The sequence below is a fragment of the Microchirus variegatus genome (assembly GCF_963457635.1).
Source record: "Microchirus variegatus genome assembly, chromosome: 1".
NCBI lineage: Eukaryota > Metazoa > Chordata > Actinopteri > Pleuronectiformes > Soleidae > Microchirus > Microchirus variegatus.
In genome coordinates, this window is record NC_139802.1 from 1,024,131 (window position 1) to 1,043,363 (window position 19,233).

General features: G+C 40.2%; 2 protein-coding genes across 4 annotated transcripts; both read left to right on the forward strand.

Annotated features, from left to right (window-relative positions):
* Positions 1-1,205: 1,205 nt before the first annotated feature.
* On the forward strand, positions 1,206-14,436 carry pex5 (peroxisomal biogenesis factor 5). Of its 3 annotated transcripts, XM_083900172.1 has the most exons (17): positions 1,206-1,376; positions 3,691-3,847; positions 3,981-4,019; positions 4,112-4,229; positions 4,339-4,485; positions 4,673-4,757; positions 5,223-5,313; positions 5,595-5,717; positions 6,875-6,988; positions 7,773-7,856; positions 8,134-8,253; positions 9,470-9,613; positions 9,788-9,858; positions 10,076-10,303; positions 11,022-11,187; positions 11,282-11,439; positions 13,288-14,436. In XM_083900172.1, the coding sequence occupies exons 2-17, from the start codon at positions 3,734-3,736 to the stop codon at positions 13,532-13,534; spliced, it is 2,049 nt and encodes a 682-aa protein (XP_083756298.1). In that variant the 5' UTR covers positions 1,206-1,376; positions 3,691-3,733; the 3' UTR covers positions 13,535-14,436. The 3 variants fall into 3 exon arrangements, with proteins under 3 accessions (XP_083756298.1, XP_083756299.1, XP_083756300.1); XM_083900173.1 differs by lacking the exon at positions 6,875-6,988; XM_083900174.1 differs by lacking the exons at positions 5,595-5,717; positions 6,875-6,988.
* Positions 14,437-15,076: 640 nt separating this feature from the next.
* On the forward strand, positions 15,077-17,883 carry cdca3 (cell division cycle associated 3). The gene is made up of 6 exons (XM_083894126.1): positions 15,077-15,114; positions 15,983-16,137; positions 16,244-16,346; positions 16,439-17,398; positions 17,495-17,562; positions 17,696-17,883. The coding sequence occupies exons 2-6, from the start codon at positions 16,012-16,014 to the stop codon at positions 17,786-17,788; spliced, it is 1,350 nt and encodes a 449-aa protein (XP_083750252.1). The 5' UTR covers positions 15,077-15,114; positions 15,983-16,011; the 3' UTR covers positions 17,789-17,883.
* Positions 17,884-19,233: the final 1,350 nt, after the last annotated feature.

Below are 19,233 nucleotides of genomic sequence, written 5' to 3' on the forward strand. Positions count from 1 at the left end.
TGCTAAGTACATTTTATTCATCATGTAGGCCCTGTAGTTGTTAAACTCGTCTACAACTGTATTCAATCAGTAATGAAAGAGAGTATTGAAATCCATTCATCTTCTACCACGTTATCCTCCACATTAATCATTTACTGAATATATAATAAACAGGTCATCCTACATAATTTTAAACAACATAGTTCAAGGTGCATTATGTAATAAATCATAAAATCCTCCTAATATGTCACAGAGACTCAGGAATAATGTTCATATAACAAACTGAACTCACCAACAACAACAGTACACACAAAATATTTGCATTAAAAAAAACATTTTGTTTTGAAATCATGTTTTGGCATGTGGCGCCACCTACCGCCGTCTACCAATCATTGCAGTCAGTAGAGTCTCAGCTGCCGAGCAACCACGGGTTGCCAGTTAGGTCAAAAAAACGAAACCTAAAAGACCTCTGTGTTTTGAATTTGAATGTAGTAACTGTTTTTGGCCACATTCTTACATATGGCACCTTTAATCATTTACTGAATATATAATAAACAGGTCGTCCTACATCATTTTTAACAACATAGTTAAGATAAAGTACAACTTATGTAACGGTCACCTATTTACAGTAAGTATTAGCAAAAGATATACTGTAATCTGGGCTCGTTTGGGGCCCCCCAAAGAAAGGTCTGCATGGACTTTATGTAAAAACAAATAGAAAAGCAGAAAACACTTGATGGTTGCTGATAACTGACATGTTATGGAGGTGCACAATGTCTGCCTTTGTCACCATTAAAACAAAAAAACAGCTAAACTAAGTAAGCAGTATGATTTTTATTTATGTAAACAGCCTCTTTAATGGAAGGAAATTGATTTACTGTCAAAATTCTGAATAATATGAAATGTTACTGTGAAATAATAGCATTTATTTGCTCGCTAATGTGACATTTTATCAAATCTCGCTGATAACGCTGACTTAATCAATACTTTTATTGTCATTTTTCCTTTTCTAGAGTGGAATCCACGCGTCAGAATGCTGTTCCACCGTGATTTGAACGCGTATGCGCGCTCCCGCAGACTGACGCGGACGCGAATTACATCGAGAACACGAACATTGGCATGACACCGCTGAACCTGCACCTACGTATAATTCTTCCGAGAATACACACTCAACGTAACGTTACGCGAGAACTCCAAGCGTTCAGAGACGTGTTTTGTGGGTCATGGCGAAGGAAGGTAAATAAAAGAGCAACGCGAACGACGTTGGTGGCTGTTTTCACACGGTTCCCGGGAGGTTTGACGCGGTGTTTGCGGAAACTTGTGTCCGGAGAAGGAATTAAAAACAGACGGAGAGGAGGGAGGGACGGACGGTTCGGCTCCAGCAGCAGCTGTCGGCGGTGAGATGAACACCATGCTACCCGTCTCTTCAGCAGTCATCTCCGCACTAGCCCTCCTGTACAGGAGCTAGCCTCCACTGTTAGCTGCCGTTAGCTAGAGTCGCTATTGATCACAGCGAAACGACTTATTAAATGTTGACATGTTCCTATTTCGACTAGCTCTTTAATGTGCTGTTTGTCGCATTTGAAAACCGAGTGAACGCAGACCAAGCTAATGTTATTGCAGATAATGACTGAAATACAGTTAGCGTCTTCCCTGCAGAACAGACACTGACACAGTGACAGTAGTTTGATTAAAAACCCGTGGGTTTGCATCTGGATTGTAGCAGTGTGTTGCTTGTTAGCTTGTGATTTTGTATAACAAAAGGTGGAATTTGTGTGATGGACCTATTGTATGCAGTAGGTATTGTGCATGCGAGTGTTTATGTCACCTGTCTGAGATAGTGTATTAATATCTGACTAATCCTCTTTTGCTTTGACCCTAATCATCGTTCTACATCTGTTCACTAGGAATAACATAAGCCTTTTATTTGTCACTTGTTATTTGTTGCTTAAAGAGTCCACTTGTAGAATGGAAACTGTTCTGTAGCTTTTATACCTACTTACCTACACAGTAAATATGATGTTAAGCAGAGTACACAGTTTCATTACTTGAGTAAAAGTACAGATACCCCTTGCTAAATTTTACTCAAGTACAAGTAAAAGTACTACAGTCAGATGTCTACTTCAGTAAAAAGTACTTGTTTTTAGTACTTGAGTATCATGAGTACAAGAGTACATTTTCTAAATATTGCATTACTGCTGCCACAGTTCTTACATTTACATGTAGAAACGTCCTACATGGAGTTATGGAAAATGTTCATGTTAATACCTTGAAAAATGTAAAAGCAATTGAAGTAAAATTAAGTCATTTTCATAATTTTACCATGTTGTTTTCTCACAATAGCACAATGGCAACGCTCTCACTTAGAAATGTAAGGAAGTGTATTTCAATGTACGCACCTTGACATGCTTCCTCAAGTTTGCAGATTCATTTTTGTAGGCGGTGATGAAGTTTTGTTTTGATAAACACAGTAAACACTTGAAGAGAACACGATCATTAAAGGTGCCATATGTAAGAATGTGGCCAAAAACGGTTACTACATTCAAATTCAAAATACAGAGGTCTTTTAGGTTTCGTTTTTTGACTTAACTGGCAACCCGTGGTTGCTCGGCAGCTGAGACTCTACTGACTGCAATGATTGGTAGGTGGCGCCACATGCCACAACATGATTTCAAAACATAAACATGATTTGCAGTCTGCAAAATATTTTTATAATGCAAATATTTTGTCTGTACTGTTGTTGTTGGTGAGTTCAGTTTGTTATATGAACATTATTCCTGAGTCTCTGTGACATATTAGGAGGATTTTATGGCCAGTTGCTTTAGATTTATTACATAATGCACCTTTAACTTGTTCAGAAAATTGAAATGACGAGGTCTGACGAGGTGGGGCCACGGGTTGGCACATTCCCGAGATGGACCTGCTGCGTCCGCATCCTTTGTTTCATCCATGGATTCGTATCTCAACTAAATCTGACCATGGAGTTGTTTTTTTTGTTTTTTTTTAATAGAAGTAACATGTACTCACGGTTATGGATAGAAATGTATTGGATTAAACAGTACAATATTTTCCTCTATTTTCCTGTACTTGAGTAAAGTCATGAGTACTCCCCAAAAATGATACTCGAGTAAAGTACAGATCCCTCAAAATTGTACTTAAGTGCTGTACTCAAGTAAATGTACTCCGTTCCTGATGTTAAGTACTGTACTGTTTAACAGTAGCAAGTAATACAAGAGGTTAACATTGTAAAAGTCAGTCACTATGAAATTATTTAGCGTCCATAACCAGCCATGTATCACATTTAATTGTGTATGATATGATGACGTAGCTTCAAAAAATAACTAAAAGTTTTTCCCCCTCACTATAAAGGCTGCAGTGGAATGTGCTGAACTAGTGGGACTGGAAGAGTGAAATGTGCAGTGAGTGTCTGTGTGCCTGATGAGACATCATGTCCACATTATTTATGGTTCAGCTTCAGTCAGGATATGGAAAAACAGCAGATGGAGGCATGGAGCTTGACTTTGCTAATGTGACGCGAGGCGCGCAGTGTTGTGTGGACGCCCTCGAGGGCTGAAGTTGCCTGAACATCGGCGATCAGAAAAACTAACTCTGTGCTTCATTGATTCTGCGAACTCTCTTGAACCCAGACTCAATTTTGTGGAATTTTCCAAAACACAGAAAGAGTCACACATCTCTTCACTCTTTTTGCAGTTCTCAGGTGATCTGATTGGGTTTGCCTCATCCTTGTGTTGCCATGGCGATGCGGGAGTTGGTGGAGGCAGAATGTGGGGGAGCCAATCCCCTCATGAAGCTGACCAGTCATATGACCACGGAAGGGGGGGCATGGCGGCACCGCTCGACACCTACGGTGAGTAATTTGTAGATATCTGTTCATTGTTTAGTTCAAAGATGAATAGCTTCTAACAATATCTGCATTTTTCCAACCATATGTTAAATGCTGGCATGGGACTCATTTATTTTTATTTGCATTTTTATCCCAGATTCCCCCCACACCTATTGAAATTGCAACAGAAGAAGAGGTTAGTGCTGTGTGATGCTGAATAATGTTTGATAAAACAGAAATAAAAAATCAAATCATTTTACGAGGTGCTGTTCTTAATTTTTGTTGCAGCTGGTGAATGAGTTCCTTCAGGCTCCCCCACGGCCCCCACACACATTTGACATGGGTCAACTGCTGGAGGAGATGCAGCAAATTGACCAGCAAAGCTACAGACAAGCTCCACAGAGAGGTTCACTTTATTGAAATCATCATCATTATTGTTTTTTATGCACATTTTGCATTTAAGGTTTGGGTGTCGTGAACCGTTGTCAGTGTTTTTCTGCACTTTGGTTTCATAGCTCCAGATGTGGCAGCACTGGCTCTCTCTGGAGACTGGGCGGCCGAGTTCCTCTCAGGTTCTGAATCTGCTTCTGCGCCGGGCCTCATCGCTCTCGGTGATACAGCGGATGCTGATTGGACGAGAGAGTTTATTGCTGAGGCTGCAGGTAGGTGGAGTTCGTTTTACTTGCTCCGTCTTTTGCTCTGGAAACATACAGCGTAGTCCGCCATGTATCAATTTCAGCTGACATCAAAGCCAACGTGCCTGACATGAATCATTTTGAGCTTGCATCATTTGACGTTTTTTTTATTTTTACAATGTGCCTCCCTGCTGTTTTTTTTCTTCAAATCCAGATCCTGGGCGCTGGGCAGAGGAATATCTGGAGCAGTCGGAGGAGAAGTTGTGGCTTGGAGACCTGGGAGAAAAGGAAAATGAATGGTTAGCGTACGGGTTAGGGGAATAGGATATAAACTTTTGAAAGTATGCAGATTTAAAAAAAAAAATATAAAAAAATAAAAAAATAGCTTCTTCAGCCTCACGACAATAAATGTGGAGCGTAGGCTACATATTCATGGGAGAGTAAAAAAGAACAATGGCATGGGTAGCGAAAGGGTTTGCATAAACCTTGATAATATTCTTGTGCCTGTATTTAAATCTTTCAAACTTTTAACCTTGACTGATGACATGGAGCGTGTCCAAGCATGAGCTCTGTCAAAATCAAATGAAGCATCTCAGCTGAAAGTGAAAGCTGCTGTGTATTATTGGCCAGATGTCCAAATACTGACCTCCAGAACTCACCTGTACAACATTTAATATATATATATAGCATAAACTAGAACTGTTTCTTCTGAGCGTATAATTCCTCACATTGTAATATTCATGTTTTTGTCACTAACCTTGCAGGACAAAGGAGTATCAGGCAGGGGAGGAGCTCAGACAGACGGCCAATGAGCTTGTCGCAAAGGTTGATGACCCCAAGTTACAAAACACAGAGGTGAGCAGTATGTTTGTGGGTTTCTGGCTTTGCCATTGGACCCTTATGTTATGCCTCACACCATTCGTTTTACATATATGTCACCATATCCTTTCTCTTTTATTAGATTTAGTCGTTTGGCAGCATACTTCATTGTTTATGTTTTTTTTCTCAAGGTCTTCTTGTGGGAAGAAAGTAGTTGGATTGGAAAGAAACCAGCGGTGTATTAGTATAAACCTGACCATTTAGTCATGGTAATGGTGAATGCTTTCTTGTTGTCATCTTTTTCCGTTGTTGTGTAGTTCCTGCGTTTCGTTAGGCAGATTGGCGAGGGCAGTGTCACAGTGGAGAGCAGAACAGACAGACAGCTCACAGATAAAGCTCAGGCCGCGGAGGCTCAGAACTGGGCCTCCAACCTCAACCAGGTACGAGTCACTGCCCACTGAGGAGGGGACGGTTGCGTCTGGGAATTCACTGGGGAAGCACGTTTGAGTTAACTAATACAGTATAGACTTGGCCTCGTGACTCATCACCCCAGTATCTGATGCAGAGTAACATTTTCCAGAAATGTAACCAAAAACAGCTTCTACACTGGCTGTAATATGAAGCTCATGGCTTCATAGCTGTGCAGATGGGATTTATTTAGCACAGAGAAGAATCTTAGAACTGTCAGGCTCTTCTCTTAGTATTTAGTTTTTAATACACAGTCCAGCTCCAATTTAGTTTGGTTGTAAGTGTTATCTTTGCCCAGCATTCAGTTAAGGCATAAAAAGGCTGATTTACCCTAATTCAGGATACAGGAGATTCCAGTTCGACCCAGAAAAGAAAACGACAGATGAAAAGTTTGAAATGAAGAAATTCAGACATTATTTACTGTAAAATTGAAGAGATGGAAGTCAAAATTATTTTATTATTATAATTAATTAGGATCCAAATTCAAAAGTCCATAGTGTCTAATAATTTCATACATTTCCTATAGAATTTTAACTGAGTCTATACAGAATATTGCTGCAAAAAAAAGACGAAGGAAAGAGTTAGAAGAAGGCAGTAATGAAACATTACCCATGCTAAATGTTGTAAAACACATCGATTTTGATTTGGTGTCCAATACATTTAAATTTGTCAAATAACATTCTTAAGGCATTTATTATGTAAAATATTTTTACTTGATAGATTGACATTTTGACATATTGTCCCTAATTTATTTACCAGCAGTTTTACTTTTTATTAGGGATGAAAAAGTGGCACCGAGCCATCCATGTCTCTAATTTTTCATCTTTTTCATATTTTGCTTTTGAATATAATGGACTAAATGTAGACTCTTTAACATGGCTTCATTGTACTTATGTACTTATGTAGTTACCCTCTAACATGTACTTTTCTTATTTTTTGACCTGCCTTCAAACTCTCGGCTTGCCATTCCCTCAATTAACAACTACCATTCCTCCTGCTGCTACTCAAAATTACTCCTACTATGCCTATGCCTCTAAAAAAACCTCCTTACAAACTGCTGACTTCCTGAAACATTGCCACATAACCCAACACCACCACCACCACCACCCCACCTCGCCTTCTGCCATAGTTCCTGATGGAGACAGGGGGAGGGAGTCTTCCTCTGGTTCCCCCAGACAGGAATAAGAAGATTGAAAAGACTAAAGCTAAACAGGCAGAGAAGTGGGCCAAGGTCATCAGGCAGGTAGGACCTCTGTGGTCGTAGCAGCAATAGCAATAGCAATTTAGTATTTGTATCTCTATTAGTTTTTATGGATGTCACAATCAGCTTCTGTGGCCCCTGATCCATTACCTTTTAGTATCTGCCTGTATTAAGTCAGGGTTAGGGTAACCCTGTACTTGTATTTGCTTACATAATAGAACTGCACAGTTTGTTGCACAGATGGACTGATACCTGAGCGTTTAGGTTCATATTCTGCACAAACACTGAATATGTCGTTGTTGTAAACTGGAGTTGCGCTGACGTTCACTGAGGCAGACAGAGTTGTATTCAAATATGTGTGATTAAATGAAACACAGCTAATATGAAGTAAATGGTGAAATTGATGGGGGAAATCGCCAATCTGCCATCAATTAAAAATGCTCACATTGGCTCCAGTCAGAGCCAGTTATGATCACAACAATCACCAATTGTTATGTTTTCATTGTGCTGCTAGTGTCGTACTTTGTTTTAGTTCTACTGAATAAGACACATTCAGCATTAAATGATTTGCTGTTGCAACATGTTCTGTCTCGAAACCATAAGGAGTTGATTTCAAAAGAAAAGGAAGGAATGGGTGAAAATGAGCTTTTTCTGTGCTTTTTCTGTGCTGTGCAGTGTCTTCCTTCATCTTTTCCACCATTTCATTCACTTTCCTCTATATTTTTGTTGCTCTTTTAATGTAACCAGCCTCAACTTAAATATGTTTTAATAGCTGCAGACATGAAGACTTCACTCTGTCCCTGTCAATGCTCTTATTGCCGCTCAGGTGTCAGAGGAGTCAGCTGAAGCCTGGGTAGATGAGTTCACCACAACCGGACCAGTTTTCCAACAAGCCAAAGCTGCAGTGGAGGTGAGAGAAGAACTGCTCAAACGCCAAGCTAAAAAAGGCGAAGCTGCTGAGTATTAAACGTGAAGGTCACAGTGCACTGTGCCCTGGAAGTTGAAGTTTGAAATGGAGATTTTAAATAGGCAGTGTCTCTTTCTTTTGACTTTGTTGTGCTCCAAAATACCATCATTACGCACTTGTCTCCCGTTTGGTTGGAAAACTAAAGGTCAAACGTGTAATACAGGATTGATATATGATGCGAGAGGTGAGGTAATGATGTGTATCTCTGCCGTTTTGACAGAGTGATGTGGATTTCTGGGAGAAGCTGCAGGAGGAGTGGGAGGAGATGGCAAAGAGGGATGCAGAGAGCCACCCCTGGCTGTCTGACTTTGATCAGCTACTCAGTTCATCATACGACAAGGTAGATGTCAACCTGCACACATCAACTCTCTGCTGAGGAAATTTATACTGTATATGGGAGGATTTCAGCTATTTTGATAGCCCTGCATGATATAAGGGAAAAACGTGTGATTTGATAACGTTGAATATTGCGTAATAAATCCATTATGTGCAACAAAGCTGCATTAGCATATCCAAAAATGGAGACTAATGGAGAGTAGTGTAATTATTTTTCTAAAATGTCCAAAACTCCACAAAAATCCTTATTTCTGTTTAGGGTTATGGATCAGCATCTGGTCTTTTCACTTTTCATTTTGGCCACCTTCAGAATGAGAGAAAGAGAATGGGAGTGAGGAAGGAAATACTTAGTACTACAAGTGAGCCAGTGTATTGTCTTATTTTTCACTAATGGATCACAACCACCCATTGCCATTTACTGCATGTTTTTCTGGCAAAGCTCTTCCCGTAAAGCACAAAACCAACACTTCCCATGATTCCATGCTGCTTCCCACTTGATATCTTTCTGCTTTGGGTTCACCGCTAACGTGTGATGTAATGTACTTCATTTCTCTCCCCTTTACAACAACCCACAGGTGCTTTACAAAACAAAAGCATTACAGACACACAGCATAGTATAAAAACAAATGAATAATACCAAAGCATGAAAATACTGCCTAAAAACAGAAAGTAAAAAAGTGAAATATAAAAAAACATGGACCCAGACGATAGAGAAGCCTCTGCAGACTCTATGAACATTTTACTAGATTTTATTGAAAATACACACCATCTTAATGCCTCCCTTAAAACATTGTCTGCTTATCTGGATTTAAACAAACGTTTAAACAAATGGAAACATTTAAATTTAAATCCAACTACATAGTCTCTACATCGTCAAACCAGTTCTCTTATTGCTCTGCCCAAGAAATAGTTGTGGTATATCTTGCGAGAAAAAGCAAAAAGAATAATTTACCTTTGTAGTAAGAAAGTAATTGTTGCACAAGCAACAGTTCTCATTTATCACAGTTCAAGCGGTCTTTGTAATATAGTGTATATTTTGCAATATGTATATGTTCATGTGCAATGATATATTGTGCAGTCCTAAATTATGCACATGCATATCTCACTGAAAAGAACGCTGCATTACGTTTTAACTGCATGTTGTGCACCTGGTTCTGCGTGGTTCCCTGTTACAGAAATGAGCTCAGCAGCTTCTGTTTTTCTGCTCGTGTCTGCGACAGGGATATCAGTTTGAAGAGGACAACCCTTATTTATCCCATCCTGACCCTTTGTCAGAGGGAGTGAAGAGGATGGAGGCAGGAGACATTCCTGGTGCCGTACGCTTCTTTGAAAGCGCCGTACAGCGAGAACCAGACAACCCGCTGGTGAGCCTCTGGAAAGCCTGCAGTTTCAGTTGCATATTTCAGTTTTTGAATTTATTACTTTCAAAAACAGTTCAATAAATCTTGTTACATTTCATTAAAGTGGATCATCTCCCTGATAGAAAGCATTTGTCATGATGCTTTGGTGTGGTTGCATCTGTTTTCTTTTAATTGCAGGCTTGGCAGTATCTGGGAACCTGTCAGGCAGAAAACGAGCAAGAATTTGCTGCAATCAGCGCCCTCCGCAGGTCAGAAATGAGAATTGCAATATGAGAGTCACGACGACTGCAAAAAAACAAGATATTAGAGCTGGTCTGTTTTCTTTGAGGGATTTTGGGGAAATTCTGAATGATTATGAGTGATAATCAAAGACTGCAATTGCAAAATAGTTCTCCACAAATCTGGATTAAATGGATCATTGGATAAAAAAATAATAATATTATTTATTTGACCTTTTTCATGCAGATGTATAGACCTGAAGAACGACAACCTGACTGCTCTGATGGCGTTGGCTGTCAGTTTTACCAACGAGTCGCTGCACAGGCAGGCCTGTGAGACCCTTCGCGATTGGCTAAAACACAATCCAAAATACCGCTCTGTTTGGGAGCAGAGTGAACTCGAACAACAAACGGATGGTTCCGGAGACGCGGGGAAGGAGAAGGAGAGGGAGCGATTCGGGTCTCTGCTGCCAGAGTGAGTATAATGTCCAATTCCTATCTTAACCCTCAATCTTAACTGGCCCTCAAAACCAAGTGTTGAGCTGCGTCCAGTCTGTTGAGCTGCGTCCAGTCTGTCAACTCCAAAAAAGAAGAAGAAGAAGAACACATTTACGTCAGGATTATTTATTACGATCCGTTTGTCAGTCAAGTTATTAGGTTGTCAGTTAGTTATAAGATGATACTCATACAAATATTCAGCTGACAGTTACCACACACCACGACTTATTGAAAAGTAAACCACACCGGCCGACTATTGACAAAAGATGGTCAAATAAAAATAAATGTTACGCAACAATGACGTCAGTAATCCATAATATGGGCCTAAACTAAGATAATACAATGGTTTTCATCATTTTTATATCTCTATTAACAAAGAAAATACTTAATTTGTAGCGTACTCGTTTCGCTGCTTTCGGCGCCATCTTTGTTATGTGAAAACACGCAATGCATTCTGGGTAGCCCTTCCTCCCAAGGGTGGTCTTGGAAAATCTTAATATTGAGGGCGATACAGCCCTTAAACTTGACCCTCAACTTAATTTTTCTGAGAATCGGGACAGCACTTGCACTAGAGGGAGAACACATTTTTGAGATTGAGGGTTAAGCGAGGAATTGGAATTCACCCTATAGTTAAGTTTCTAAACAGAAAACGTAGCATTGAAATACTAACCTCTCACTCTCTTTCTGTTTTCTAGAGCTTTGTTTACAGACGTCCAGTCGCTTTTCCTGCGTGCAGCCAACTCTGACCCAGCCCAGGTGGACCCCCAGCTGCAGTGTGGTCTGGGGGTTCTCTTCAACCTCAGTGGAGAGTATGATAAGGCAGTAGACTGTTTCAGTGCTGCTCTCTCTGTCACACCACAGGTTGGTGCAGAAGCCAATGCTGAGATCCTGATTTGTGTGTTCACAGTGTTTGTTTTTTCCGAACTCACCTTCTTATCATCTCTCTCTCTCCCAGGACTACCTGCTGTGGAATAAGTTGGGTGCAACGCTGGCCAACGGAAGTCGCTCAGAGGAGGCAGTGGCCGCCTACAGGAGAGCACTGGAGCTGCAGCCAGGTTTCATCCGTAGTCGCTACAATTTGGGCATTAGCTGTGTCAACTTAGGAGCACACAGGTAAATAAACAGTATGTTTATTTATAGTTGTTGATTAGAAAAAACTACTCCCAGTGCCTGTTCAGACCCAGTATCAACATCCATCTCAGTTGATCCAATTAGAAGTGGTTAACTTGCAGCATCCAGTGCACAGCTGAGATCAAATCACATAAATCACATTCGTAATCTGATACCTGCACCACAATAAAAGACATATCTGGCTATCACAGATATTCATTTTTTATTTTTGTTTTTTAAAGCACATTAATTCCCTCATCCTGTCCTTGTCCCCCTCACTTTATCCCACATAAACACACAATCACAATGACAAAAGACCCGTGTTTTTTAGACTGGCTAAAAATGTCCCAGTGTTCTCTAAAAGGACTTGTATGTAGGTGTAGGAGAGTGATATTCAATCACAAGTGGTCATAAGAGATACATGGAGATGGAGAATCAGGTGCTGTCCACACCAAAACAAGTTGTTGTTTTTTAAATCATATCCACACGGAAACAGCATTTTGAGAGAATACCCCTAATCCATTGCATTTTGGGGGAAATGATGTCATAATCCCACCTCTTGTGCTGACATTCACTGTTGTTTTTCTTCATCATTATCATTGTCATCATCCTCTTGCCTTCTTTCTTCTCTGTTTCTGGTTGGCATAAAGCTTTATTTAAAAAAAATGTGTGCACACATGCCTTGTGCACATGATCATTGCTCAATGTCTTCTTCGCCTTGTTTGGTGGAGCAACATTACAGCGCCGTGTATAGGCCCGGCATGTGTACTGCAGCATGTCGAGTCATTACGTGGTGTAGATGAAGACATTTCACGACAAAATACTGTGTTCATAGAAAACCTTTTCAAGACGAAAGGATATAATAGGATAAATATAATGAATGTTTTGTTCTGTATCCATGTGGATAAGATTTCATCCTAACCCAAGGTGTGAAATGATGTACAGATGTACATAGAGCTGTCCAGTTTTGATCCAGTCACCCATGATTGATGTTAATAATAGATGTGAACAGGGCCTTACAAAGCAAATGTGTCGGGGTTTTATGTTTAAAAGTCCAGTATTTAAGATTTAGTGATATTTTATGTTGAGATATATGGTAACATACGGAGGACTTGACTGCTCACACCTCCCTTTGCCAAATGCACATATCAGAAAGGATGTCCTATGTCTTTATTTGTGTAGTTATATTAAGCTTATGATTCAAAATGCATGAGATGGATGGCAGCCCCCCTAAATTAAGGCCCTTGGCCCTAAGCACAAAGCTATTATACACTTACTTACACAAAGCTACTTATAGGTATTATATTCAACTTCAACCAATAAACCTTTTTAAAACCTCTACCCTTATTAGACTGAGTAAATTCAGTCAAAAGGATTGTGTGGAGGATAAAAACATTAAGGTTGAATCACAACATTGAGTTATTAACAGAATGTTGCAGCTAATTTAATGGTGCCATATGTAAGAATGTGGCCAAAAACGGTTACTACGTTCAAATTCAAAATACCGAGGTCTTTTAGGTTTCGTTTTCTGACGTAACTGGCAACCCGTGGTTGCTCGGCAGCTGAGACTCTACTGACTGCAATGATTGGTAGACGGCGGTAGGTGGCGCCACATGCAAAAACATGATTTGCAGTCTGCAAAAGATTTTTTTAATGTGAATATTTTGTCTGTACTGTTGTTGTTGGTGAGTTCAGTTTGTTATATGAACATTATTCCTGAGTCTCTGTGACACATTAGGAGGATTTTATGGCCAGTTGCAGTTTAGATGTATTACATAATGCACCTTTAAGTGTTATCTATCTAAAATCAGCTTTTCATCTTGTCCTGCTTCCCTCCCCCTGTGTCCTCAGAGAGGCAGTGGAACACTTCCTCGAAGCTCTGTCTCTTCAGCAGCAGGCGTCTGGGGACGGGGCGAGAGCAGTTCGGGGGCCCGGAGGTGCGGCAGCAACCATGATGTCGGACAACATCTGGTCTACGCTGCGCATGGCTCTCAGCATGATGGGCGAGAGCTCGCTGTATGGTGCTGCCGATCGCCGGGACTTGGACACATTATTGGCTCATTTTTGCCAGAGAGAAGTGGAAGGTGGGACTGAATGATGTACAGCCAGGAGTGGGCTCATCGTGTGTGAATGTGTCCTGCTGGGAGGTAAATGTTTGGCCGACTGAAGGAATGGGAATCGGAGTGGTAATGGTTAGCGAGAAAAGAGACACTGTGACTTATCTTCCATCCTCGAGACTTAATTTTGTGCTTGTATGTTTTAAACACTTGGAGGGAAATCAGCTGGCAGCAGTAATACAGTTATGTCGCTGTATTTGAAATGTTTGATGGTTTCGTCCATTTCCTCTAACTCTGTTGACCTGGGGATCTGGGTTTGTTTTTAGATTTGTTCTCAATGAAGAAAGTAAATGAAAACGCATGAATGAATCACTTTTGATTTCACTAAGCACCGGTGTGGAGTGGACATTTCCGTTAACTCGATGTTCACGTTTTGTTTCTCAACGGCAGGATGTAAATGAACCGTTTCTCTCGTTCTCTTGTGTCTCATCTCCAATGTAAATTAAAGGTACAGTGTTGCAATGACATTTAAAGAAAAAAAAAAATACAAATAAAAAAATTGTCTTGCTTTTTATCAAAAGCACTTTCAACAGTCCAGAGTACAAACACTAGTCAAAAGTAGTCAAAGTCAAAATAGTGGCTTGTTTTTCTGTTACCGATTTACCTGTTTATTATTTAATGTTTTTGGTAATCATTTATCAGCCAGGAGACAATGAACTGACAACCAGCAGGACTGTTACTGTGTGTATGTGTGTACATTACAGTATGTGTGTGTTTTGGGGGTTGGGTGTGGGATGTTAATCGTGCGTTGGGTCATATAATTGAAACATCATTGATAATGATTTCTGCAGGCTCTTATGTTGCCTTTTTTCCCCCCATAGCGCTCTTGTAAAACAACATGCTTCATTGTAAAATAATGCCATATTGTGTATTGTAAAATAATTGTTGCACTATAATTGTTTTCAGGCTAGTTTAATCCTGACTGCAATGTTTAATATAATATTCAGCAATAAAGCTTTGATTCCAAACCTGTTGGTAATGTATTCAGTTTTTCAGGTATCAGTTGTACAATATTTCCTGATCAGGGAAAAGGGATCACAACTTCTATGCAATAAACTTTGTTCATTTATTCAAAATAAAGAAGATATTATCATAACATTTTAGATTAAACCCTTTGTTGGTATGTTTGATTTAATGCATCTTTTTTTAAACAACATTTTCAACCTCCATCTTCCTTGGATAAATGTAGAAATGCATGTTTTGTTTTGTACATTTTTCTCCCTAACCTCCCTGAAAAGAGTAACGTCTGTCCTGTTTGAACATAATCTAATCCCACAGCACACACGTGACAAACGGAACAAACATTCATATCAACTTTCAAATGTGTGCTCCCCAAACATGCCACGCCCACTTCAAGAGCGGCGTGCTCTGAGCCAATCAGCGCCGAGGAGGCGGAGCGGAAGTGTGCGCTGACTGGCTCGTTTAAAAGTAGCGTGTACGCGGAGCGCCATTTAAATGTTTTCAAACTCGTGAGTGAATTCACTTCGTCTTCGGAGTGTCTGGCGTTAGTGAAAGGAGTTTAAACCTCCGCGATTCATCCACCGTCTTTGTGTTATTTCAGGTAAGATGTGGTGCATGTTCGCTCATATACTCTGTGTTTAAACTTTAGAGAATGTCTGACGTTTCAGTTCTAATGAAACGAGGATACTTGCTAACCGACCTAATCTGTGTTAGCTTGTTGTTAGCTGTGTTTTAGTGCCCGTTAGAATGACTGCGTTATGGTGTTTCTATGTTATATATTGTATAAATACATGCATACACATACCTGTGTTGTGTGTATATAACATGTGTAGATGTGAAGGCACTTGTTTTTAAGTATTTTATTTATTTTATAAAAAGCCTCATATCTTCCTCCAACGTATTTTATGTAATATAATGTCATTTTATTGTTTGTGTCACTGTGTATAGGCACCAATTGTGCAGGCATTTGTGTGCAAATGTACTGTTCTTTTATTTTATTTTTAAATTCCAGTAATTTAAGATCAGATAGTCCTTTGTGTCATATTTAGCATTTTTTTTGTTTATTTCTAATAAAGTAAGCACAAGTAATCTGGCAGATTATTGTGATCGGTTTTTGCCTTTTTTGGGTAATGTTTTTAATTCAATTCAGGCTAAATGTTTAATTTCTCATTTATTTTACATTTGTTCTCATTCAAGTCTGTAAAACTTTTTTTTTTTTTTTAAATTACCCTTGTGTATGGATTATAGGTTATTTTGATTTTAAAATGAAGCACTGCAGTGTAGACCATACTCAGTAATGTTGTGATTAAACTGTCATTTCATCATACAGATGGTAAATTTACCATAGGTCGCACTGCTATCTATAGCTTGGCAATGACCATGGAAAAACACATTGGTTGTTCTTTTATATGCAGCTGTTGTCTTATGTCTTAGGAAGATAGAATAACATTTGTTTTCTACTTCCTCAGTTACCCTGAGTCAACCTTCAGTAAGCGTCATGGGATCCAGCGAGAGTAAGATGTCTGCATCGACCAAACCAGAACCAGTTGTCACGAAAAGTCACGTCAGTCACCTGATCGATCCACGCTCTCCTTCATCTGACGTTGACCGTACTCCTATTCAGGTAGATTGACGTTTAGCTTTCCGACCTAGACGTAGTCCTACTGTAAGCTCAGAGGGAGCCATTTTTAAAATGCCTCACAACATGTTTTGGGGGGTTTTTTTTGCAGGTCATTGGGCCTGTGGGGAAGAGCGAGTGTGCACTTGCATTCACTGATCCCCGCTCACCAACCATTGGCATTGTCCGCACCCCTGTCAGAGACGCCATGAGAGGTAACTATTGGGTAATCGATAACTTTAAGCATGGCTCTTTTTTTACCTCATAAATCATGTCTGACATGATGTGTTTAAACTTGTCTCCATAGCAAAAGTGGGGTCCTTTGCTCGCCGCCTGGGCATGCTCTTCCACAACGAGTCTGAAGGCAAATTCACTGAAACCCCTCAGAAATGCTTCAGTGATGCTGTGGAGGAGGAGGAGCAGGAGGAGGAGGAGGAGCTGGCTTCCACTGAGCCCCTCCTAACTCCTCAACCCACGCAAACCTACGGCTCCTTGGCTCAACATGCTAACCTCCTCGCCACTCCCGTGCTTGGGCCACCACAGAGCGTGGGTCCTTCAAGCCCCTTTGTGATTCTTGAGGATCCCCAGGTGGAGGTGCAGGTAGAAACACAGGTAGATGTTAGTCTGGAGGAGGCAGAAGAAGCCAGAGAGTCTCCTCTTCACAAGAGGCTGAGCATGAGCCTGATAACTTGCCATGAGGGAGCGCCCTCGTCACAGGTGTTTGCTGAGGTGCATCATGACAGCGCTTCTTCTGCAGTACCTGGTGTGGCAGTAGAAATACTCGGCGACGGCGTGGATCATTCTTATGCCGTTCCTTCAATCACAGTTGAGCCCGACTCCCAAGCTGATTCTTCACTAACCACTGAACTAGGTGATTCTCCCGTTCAGATGCCCTCTGCACAGCCAGAGGAAGCAGAAATGCCATCGTCCTCTGAGGAAACGAAAGAGGAGCTCGTCGAAGGAAACTCTTTGCCTCCTGCGTCTGTTTCTTCAGAGCCGCCAACCACAACCACCACCAACAACAACAACCTCGAGCAGCCACAGCTCTGCAGCGGCATCCGCTGCCCCACCTTTGACCCAAAAAGTCCCAGTCAGGTGGTCTTTAAGCCGCAGTGGTTGGGAAAAGGCTTTGGTGCCACTGGACCGAGAGCCAGAGGAGTGCAGGGGCAGAATGTCAAGAGAGGCTCCTCCCCCCTCGCCGTCCACGTGGCTGTTAAGAACGCCTCCAACGAAAATAAGGGACACCATGGAAAAGTCAAGCAGAAAGGTGTGTAGTGGGGAAGGGTTTTTTTTTGTTTGTTTTATGCCTTTCATCTACAAACAGGATGTTGTTGTTTGACTTTTTTCTTTTTAACTTTTCTAGGTACGGAGGGCCGCTCACCTCTGCAGATCCTGAAGGAGATCAACTCCCCCAGGGACCAACGTTCTCAGGTACTGTGATCCCTTTGCTCCTTTAACACCAGCTATTTTAAAGTAATACTCATTTTAATTGTTCAACAGTGAATCCTAACACAAAGAGAGTTAATTTTTGTGGTAATGTATTTTTTTAATTTTTTTTTTCTAGATGAAGCTGAAGGTGTCCACTCCAGACAGACGGAGGCCTGCACAGATGGAGCGCAGAGTGCTGGCAGTTGCTCTGGATAAAGAGAACAGATGATGCGTTGCAGCACTGTGTGTGTATTCCTGCCACTTGTTTAAACTCTTAAAACATGCTTTTATGTGTACAATTATCTTAAGCAGATTTTTCTTTTTCCTCGTTTTGTTTTTTATGCCACGTGTGAATATTTTGTCTTTTTGTAAATATAAATAAAATTATTTGCATTCATACCTCCAGCTTTAAATCCTTCTGTCATGTTGTCCTACTGTGCTTCTCTTGTGAAATTTTTTGTTGCATTTTAAATAAAACCGAATTAAAAATACAATTTTTTCCTTTTTCTTTTTACAGGGTATCCGCGGGGTCTAAAAAGTCTTAAATCCAATAATTTGAATTTAAGGCCTTAAAATGTCTTAAAAGATCTTAAATGCAATTTTGAAAGTTCTTAAAAATCTATTAACGTTACTTTTATTTAAAACATGCATAAACTTCAGTCTCTCTTTGAAATGTTTCTATTTTTGAGGATGAGATAACAGAACTACAACAAGGCACTAAAGTAGTCCGTCTGTGCTGCCCGGTGACAGTTTATCTAGAACCACTAGCTTAGCATAGCAGCGGAGAAAACTTAATGAAAGCCCACAGCTAAGCTGAATTGCAAGTTCAACAATTTGTGATTACAATTTTCCTTCATGTCTTTTGTACTTTTTTGCCAGTATGGATTTGAAATGGGTCTTAAATTGTATTCATTGTGGTCTTAAAAAAGTCTTAAATTTGACAGGTTGAAACCTGCAGAGACCCTGTTTTAAGATCCCCAAGTCTATAGACAGGGTATCTGCGGGGTCTTAAAAAGTCTTAAATCCAATAATTTGAATTTAAGGCCTTAAAACGTCTTAAAATCTCATAAAAGGTCTTAAATACAATTTCAAAAGGTCTTAAAAATCTATAAACTTTAACGTTACCTTTATTTAAAACATTAAAACTTCAGTCTCGCTTTGAAATGTTTCTATTTTTGAGGATGCGATAACAGAACTACAACATGGAACTAAAGTAGGCCGTCTGTGCTGCCTGGGGAGAATTTATAGAGCATCACTAGCTAGTGTGCTGTGTGTTAGCTTAGCTTAGCATAGCAGTGTGCGCGAGGTGGGTTTGTGGCTCCAATTTTCCTTCATGTCTTTTGTCCTTTTTTGCCAGTACGGATTTGAAATGTGTCTTAAATTGTATTCATTGTGGTCTTTAAAAAAGTCTTAAATTTGACTTGTTGAAACCTGCAGAGACCCTGTGTTAAGATCCCCAAGTCTATAGAACTGACTTTCAAAATTGTGCTTTAGCGTTTCCATCTAGTGGGATAGACGATCAGAGGTGAAGTCAGCTTGTCAAAAAATGAACACTGGACTTTCAATGCAGTATCCCAAGGTTTATTAGACAGTTTTTAAGAAAGGTAAAATTGCTTTTCACAGTGTATATTGAGAACGGTCCAAATTGTAGAGCATGGAGCTGAGAGGTTTGTG